The sequence below is a fragment of the Adiantum capillus-veneris genome, chromosome 25 (genome assembly GCF_014529385.1).
Source record: "Adiantum capillus-veneris isolate H3 chromosome 25, ASM1452938v2, whole genome shotgun sequence".
NCBI classification, from domain to species: Eukaryota; Viridiplantae; Streptophyta; class Polypodiopsida; order Polypodiales; family Pteridaceae; genus Adiantum; species Adiantum capillus-veneris.
Window position 1 is genome coordinate 65,194,781 of NC_140955.1, and position 7,859 is coordinate 65,202,639.

A 7,859-nucleotide genomic window follows, 5' to 3' on the forward strand; every position below is an offset into this window, starting at 1 on the left:
TTTGCTTGGCTAGAAGGAAAAAAGATCCGATGAGGGGGGGAGTGACAAGCTCTATGATGCCCTCTTCGCGCGGTGTGGGCAGGAGCTAAAATGACATAACAGGGGGAGTGTCAAAGTCTCTGAGCACTTTTTCACATGATTTAGAAAAACCTTAGGAATCCAATTAAGAAGGTGATTCAAGGTTATATGTGGTGCAGCCGCAGAGCTAGAACAATGTGATAGGAGGGTGATAAGCTCACACATGACAAGTGCAGTGTGGGCAAGAGCTGGAACGGTGTGATAGAGGGAGGAGTGAAAAATTCATTGAGTCCTTTTGTGCACAATGTGGGTACACTGCCGAAATGGGGCGAGTGGGGGTAGAGTGACTAGATCAATCAAGCCACAATTGCACAGTGTGGTCATTGATCCAAAACAATGTGAGAAAGGATGTCTTCAGGTGTGGTCCCATGTTGATGTAGATATTATGTACGCATGTGATGAGTGCAAGATCTTGATGTGATGCTTAGAAGTAGAGGGTAAGTGAAAAGTAGACATTAAAAAAATATGGATTAGTCATTAATAGGTGTCATTATCACTGATTGAAAAGAAAGATTTCGTATCTTCTAGCTTAATATTGTACACTTGTACATCAGGCCCAGAATATGATCTTATCCATCAAAAACAATTGGAACGCCATCAAGTATAGGAAATTTAGCCAAATGAAAGTGACATTTAGAGTTATCCACTAAAGTAGGAGCACAAAAGCTCAATCTAGAGGAGACAGAAATGCCATACTTTTCTTACGTATGAAGTGATATTGGCCTATTTCTTAATCCGTGGATTACCAAACAACTCTTTTTTAGACGTTTTTGGCCCTAATGGAATGGTTGAGATCATCATTCTATTGCCTAAACTAGGTAGTTGCTAGTCATAATGATTGGTTGTCCTTCAAAAAACTCGATGTTGTTTATGGAAATAGTCCTGAAACTTTGATTTTTTGGGCAGAGACTTGGCTCATTTGATTGAGGCCTTGGTTGGGAAACTTGACCTCACTTTCTAATTCTGGAATTCATCGTGTAATTTTAATGGTTTATACCTATCCTAAGGGTTTACTCATAACACCTAGAGCTACCTAATTGTGTTCTTGCAACTCATATGCTTATGATATTTTTGATAGAACTCGAAATGATGCCTTGATGCCAGTCCCTAGCTATTGTTGACTGAGGTTACTTTTGAATGTTTTGAGAGATGTGACTTATGACTGAGCCATGGACACATGTTGGTAGTAGACATTATTTGGTGGGCCTATTACATATTGAGCAGGCAAGGGTGGCATTGCAAGCACACTATGATGAGTGATTGTTGTTGAAATTTTTTTAATGTTTTTACATGTGTTTAAGTTCTATACAAGTCGTAGTTCAAAAAACTCACTAACGGGCACTCACAATAACCTGACAGATGGTGCTACTCTAGCGACTTGCATTGCATGTACACGTGCTTGCTCTAAAAAGCCCACACACCCTCTAGACACACATATTCATGTCCATATATACAAATTTACAACAAGGTGGCAAGGAGCTGAACTTCACAATCACCAAGGGGAGAGAGATTGAGCATTCTGTGAGCTCAGAGAGAGAGAGAGAGAGAGAGAGAGAGAGAGAGAGAGAGGAGTCGCTCAGTTCAGATGAGATTGATAGTAGGTCACTATTTTGCTCATAATTTGAGCTAGAAAACTCAAATACAAAAAGAGAGAAAGACCATGATAAAACCTAAAATACATCAAAATTAAATTTTGATGAATAGTCCAATGCACATACCATTCTTTGGCAATTACTAAAACTTTGTGACTTCTGGTGATGTCTACTATAATCATGCACATGTGTATCCTTTAAATCAAAGTCCCAAAGTGTTTTTGTGGTTAAAACGATTTGTGTGTATGGCTAATGTTTGTCAAGTATACTAGGCACCCTTCATTTTGATGAGGAAGAAAATGTATATCTAAAAGTTAATGTGGATCTACATGAATGTGAACACCAATGTACAATGCCCATGCACTTGAGCAAAGATGGTGTGGGTATGGTAGGAAGGTTGTCATGAGTGTCACTTATGTGTTGAACATTGTCTCACATATTGGCATAACTCTCTCTCTTTGAAAGGGAGTTGGTCTTTGAAAGGGAGTTGGCCTAGCGGTAAAGGCAAGGGGCTTTAAGCGTCCCCCTATGGTTCAACCCTTGTAACATGGGGTGTGGGTGTATGGGTGCAATCTCGTAAAACTAGCTGATGTGAAGCATCATATTGCAAAAAAAAGAAGAATCAACCTTCAAATGTATTACTCACTACCCATAAGGCTTGGCATGGTAGAAAGCCTTTCATCCCTCCTCACATGTTTTTGTGTCTATTAGCTTTGCCCTAGTGATTGAGTAGCATTGCGTAAGAGGAAGGAATGTTAGTTGCTTTGCAACCACTGTAAAATGATGCAAAAAGGGAAGAGTCTAACTTGTAGTGAAGCATCATGGGCAGTTCGAAGTTATGCTGTGTAGATTCATTGTGCACAAACCTTTAAATGCAAGTCACAAAGGTATATGACTGATGAAGTAACGAGAATGATGTACTCGAGATCAACGGACGGTTCTCACTTTCAAACATCATAACATAGTTTGAAAATAGGAGCCTTTCCAACCACTTTGTGACACAATGATTCTATGAAGGCCCACACACATGTAACATAACAGAAGGCGTATGGGTTTGCAGCTCAGGCCTACATCCATCTATCTAAATGTAAGCAATTATTCATTTTGATGATGTGAAATGTGGATCATTTCAAAACTAAGCCGTTTTTCAAATTCACACCAGTTTTAACTTCCTCAGACATGTCTGCCATGTTCCGAGCAAAGACGTTACATTTATCAAACATTTTATGTGGAGAGGCTTTGAGGGATGTACGCTAGAGGGCATGAGGAGATGCAAGAATGTGGGCATTGTGGGGACTAATGCAATGTTAAGACTGCCTCTTGGACTTCTTCAAGGAAGAGACGTAGGCTTATGTGTAACAAATTGATTCATCTGAAATAAGAGGAGTATTTCCATCGGACCCGCAAAGGAACGGACAGCCTCTTCACCTCGGACATGTAGATGTTCCATGCGTTTTGCAACGGGGATTACACTCAAAGCGTTGATCTTGAAATGCTGTGTATGGTGCGCCTCTGATTTTACCATGATCATGGTTCTGATTCTCATTTGTTGAACTATGTCTGTGGATGCCAACTTCACTCTGTTATTGTGCACACAGTGTGAGCTTAGACATTGTACAAGGCTACGTGAAGGCAATGTTCACTCTGAACCCGCCCCTAATCTGACCTAGTAAGTCTTGAAAGAAAAGTGGAAGGCTATTACGAGCAGCCAAACATTGATATACAATAAAACAATACTTAAATAAAGAAACAAAAGGGGGAGCAGTTATTTTCAATAGTCACACAAAAAATGATGGAGTTGCAAAGGCAAAATTGAAGAGTGAAATCGAAAAGAGATTGCCGTTGAGCTGGTGCTGAGCACAGTCCTTCCTGTCTTTTCCACCCATCTCTCTCCTTCTTCTTCTTTGTTCTTTCCCCTTCCTCATGTACACTCGCCGAGGCGAGGCCAGGGCCCAAGGGCCAAGACCCAAACACGTATTCTAGCTTTTGAACAAGGGTCTCTGTTCATTCTCGAACCCACCTCCTCTCACATCACACAAACACAGTGCACACACACACCCATACGTGTGCGCGCACACAATTCATCAGCCTCACACGCACACCTTCTGTGTCTCTCTTTCCCCCTCTCACACGCACCCACACACCCACACACTCTCTTTCCTCCCCCACACACTCTCTCACATCGCACATGCACAGGTACCGTTCTTTCACACACAGCACTACACTTGTCACTGGCTGTCTCTCTCTTCCCCTTTCTTTCCCTCCCCCTCTTTTCCTTCTTCTGCTCTTCCTCCCTGGTCTTCTTTCTTCTTCAAATTCGCGATGTTGGGCTTGCCGCTCGCCCACTCGTTCACCATCTCCTTTTGCGCGACGCTCTGCTCACTTTGTCTTCCAGTAAGCTCAAAACAAACAGGTAGTTTGCTTTCATAGCTCAATTGTGCCAACATTTTACTTGTTCCTCTCCAAAGATCAACCCGGAAGAGCTTTGAGCTGTTGCATCTTCTGCAAAGTTTGTTATTCGAAGGAACAAGGCGCAGAGAGAAGCGGCATTGTGTGCAGCAAGAAGCCTTTGGGCTTTCTATACTCACAGACGAGGAGATTAGCTCATTGGTGTGCATTGTGACGGTCGTGTAGTAAAGATGAGAAGAAATAGCAGATACTGAAGCGTGCTGATCTGGAGGAAAGACTATGGCATGGACCTCCCTCATACAGATATCTGTTTGTATTCTGTTTTCTCTACTTCTTTTCTTTGCCAAATCTTTGCAAGTAAATGCTCTAGGGTCCATGTCATCTGTAGCTGCGGTTTATGGTAGCAATGGGCCTGCTTTTTGTGGGCTTCAAAGCTCCATTGGTGGTACGTCTGGTGAAGTAGAGTGCTTTGGCAGCAATGCAGCATGTGTGTATGGAGCCCCTCTTCGTCTCCCTCTTTCTGGACTCACTGCAGGAAATGGATTTGTCTGTGGACTAACCGAATCTTCGCAGTTACCATACTGTTGGGGTAACAACATTTACGTGCAACAAGGAACACCCACAGCAGCAGGCCCCAACATATCCTACACCAATATATGTGCAGGTGACAATCACCTTTGTGCACTAAGGCTTGACCAAAAAGATGCAGCTGTGGATTGTTGGGGCTACAATATCACTGGCTCTTTTGTAAAAGGAGCTTCTTTGGTTTCCATAACCGCCGGTGCTTCATTCTCATGTGGTTTGTTTGCAAACAACATGACAGCAATTTGTTGGGGCGATGAAACAGGAAGCAAAGTGATAAGCAGGGTCCCAAAAAAAGAGAAATTTCAGTTGATTGCTGCTGGGGGGTATCATGTTTGTGGTATATTGGAAGGAAGTGGTGAAACTTTATGCTGGGGTCGGATGTTAGAGGCTCAGAATGGCTTTCCAGGGAATGCTCTGTTCACCTCCCTTGTGGGTGGTAAGTTTCATGCATGTGGTTTGCTTGCATCAGAAAGAACACCATCTTGCTGGGGCTTAATCGATCCCCCTGATAGCACCCCTGCTCCTTCATCATCTCATTTTGCTTCCATGGTAGCAGGGGATTACTATACATGCGGTATCCCGTCCAGTGGCCTGCAGCCAATGTGTTGGGGCGCTCAGTTTCCCGTTAACTCTTCAACAAACGCCCCATCACAAACTGATTGTACAGCATGCTCTCCAAATTGCTCAGCATCATGTACGCCACATTCTGGCCATTCAAAATTAATACAGACACCCATAATTGTTGGTGAACTAGCCATTGCAATTGTTGTGGTCGGCTCTGTCTTGGCGATTGCGATTTTCCTTGTCAGGTATAAGCTTGCAAAGCTTGCTGCATCGGCAGGCTTGAATGAGAGCAGGTCGGGGTCCATCAAGAAGCAGAAAGGTGATTCCAACATCAAGAAGGGGTCTTTTCGCTCATCCTTTCGAAAGGAAAAGGTGAGGCCAGAAGTGGATGAACCCAAAATGACACGTGCAGAAGTCTTTAGCTACCAAGAGCTAGAACAAGCCACGGGAGGGTTTGAGAAGGAGTATGAAGTTGGTAAAGGGAGCTTTTCTTGTGTTTACAAAGGAGTGCTGAGTGATGGGCGTGTGGTTGCTGTGAAGAGAGCAGTGGTGGTACCGAGCCAACAACAGAAAGACTCTAACGAGTTCCGGAATGAGCTAGATCTCTTGTCTAGGCTGAACCATGCACATTTACTCACCCTCTTAGGCTTCTGTGATGATGGAGAAGAGCGGCTGTTGGTGTATGAGTTTATGGCAAACGGCACCTTGCATGAGCATCTCCATGGCAAGAAGCACAAAGGGCAGCTTGGCTGGGTAAGGCGTGTGACAATTGCAGTGCAAGCAGCTAGAGGTTTGGAATACTTACATGGGTACGCATGCCCTCCAGTTATACACAGGGACATAAAATCTTCAAACATTCTTCTTGATGATGAATGGAATGCAAGAGTGTCTGATTTTGGCTTGTCTTTACTTGGGCCTATGGATAGCGACTCCGCATTGTCAGAGCTTCCAGCAGGCACCCTGGGTTACTTGGATCCAGAGTACTATAGGTTGCATTATCTCACGACAAAGAGTGATGTGTACAGCTTTGGGGTACTCCTCCTAGAGATTCTAAGTGGGCGGAAGGCAATTGATATGCAGTATGATGAGGGCAACATAGTAGAATGGGCGGTCCCCTTGATCAAGAGTGGGCAGGTGGGCTCAGTGCTAGATCCAAGGCTTGAGGCGCCCCCGAGTCTAGAAGCAGTGCAGAAGATTGCTAGAGTAGCTGCACGATGTGTCAAAATGAGAGGGAAGGATCGACCTTCAATGGATAAGGTCACCACTTCGCTTGAGAGAGCGCTTGCAATGCTGATGGGTATGTTCTCAGAGACGACAAATCCTATTTTGCCATCAGAAGTGGTGTTGGGTAGCAGCCGTCTACATAGAAAATCATCACAGAAATCTTCATGCAGGTCCGGTTTCAATGTGGATTCCTCTGGCACGACGTTTCCAGATCATGGATACAACAGGCACCTTTCTTCTGTGACCTTTCCAAGTATTAATTCATCGCAGAGGAGGGTGTCGGTGTCGGATTATGATGCTGGTGGGTCTCTAGAAGTCGTTGTGCATCTTGCTGATCACAATTCTGAGTACCACAAGCAGCATTCACAGAGGCAGCAGGACACTCTTATTCCAAATGCTGTCTCCACAGAGAAGAAATCTGAAATTGGGCCAGCTTCTCCTGATCCATTACTTCATGTGAGCTCCAAAGTCTGATGTTTATTATGCTAGAGTGCATGTTTTAGAGGGGCAGTTGAGCTGTCAAGCTCAATTGATGAAGGCACTCGGTGAGGAAACCTGTGATTTTCCTTCACAATGGGATTTGAAAGAGAGAGAGAGAGTTGATTCTCTGGCAGGTGAATCGTTTTTTGCATGCTTTAAAAGTTACTGGGGCCAATGCCAGTAGACTTTTTGCATGTTTTTGGTCTTATAATGAGATACTGAATTGGACTTGTGCCGGTCTCAATTCGATATGCAACTCCCTTTAACATGTCATTTTGTAGTATGTGATGTGGCTTACTGTGCTAGTCTAAGTACTTCATTCTTTAGCATTGGCTTGCTAGGTTTTCTCTCTTGTGATGTGGGTTGGCGAGGAATCATGACTAATTAAATTACACAGGTTGGTGAGCAAGTTGTCTGATTGCTCATTCATGGCATTACATCCTACTTGAAGAAAGCGGTGCATATATGACATGGTTCTACTCTTCTTTTTTGGATTTTGATTTGTAACTTGGTTACTGTTCATGCTGTTGTACCATGGCATTATATTCATGCTGTTTAATGCAAAGTACTCGCCGTCACCCCATTATTGCAATGCCACTTTTAATAAATATGAATAAATTTTTTGAAGTGCTTGTGGTGGAGATGAGAGAATACGTTTTCCATTTTGATCTGTAATTAACCATTGGTTCTCTTTGACGTGCACAAGTTTCTTTAGCACTTTCTTAATGTTTCTGATTTTAATAAATGTCTTGCTAGTGCAGTTCAATGTGCTGACTTTGCTGTCAAAAAATGTGTCTATTCTAGCCTTCAATGACTAGCTTCACTATAATGGACTATGTTGGTGTGGTTTCTGGTGTGGGAGAACTCATTACCTCTGAGCCAAATCCATCGACAATTCTGTTTGGTTATTGGTGTTCTTGTGAGGAT

General features: G+C 43.3%; 1 protein-coding gene across 1 annotated transcript; it reads left to right on the forward strand.

Annotated features, from left to right (window-relative positions):
- The first annotated feature begins 3,666 nt into the window (after positions 1–3,666).
- Positions 3,667–7,162, forward strand: LOC147425013 (serine/threonine-protein kinase-like protein ACR4). The gene has a single exon (XM_086499632.1). The coding sequence runs from the start codon at positions 4,359–4,361 to the stop codon at positions 6,924–6,926; it is 2,568 nt and encodes an 855-aa protein (XP_086355758.1). The 5' UTR covers positions 3,667–4,358; the 3' UTR covers positions 6,927–7,162.
- Positions 7,163–7,859: the final 697 nt, after the last annotated feature.

What these genes read in the sequence shown, in the direction of transcription:
- LOC147425013 (XM_086499632.1), top strand. Translation starts at nt 4,359, where the DNA reads ATGGCATGGACCTCCCTCATACAGATATCTGTTTGTATTCTGTTTTCT.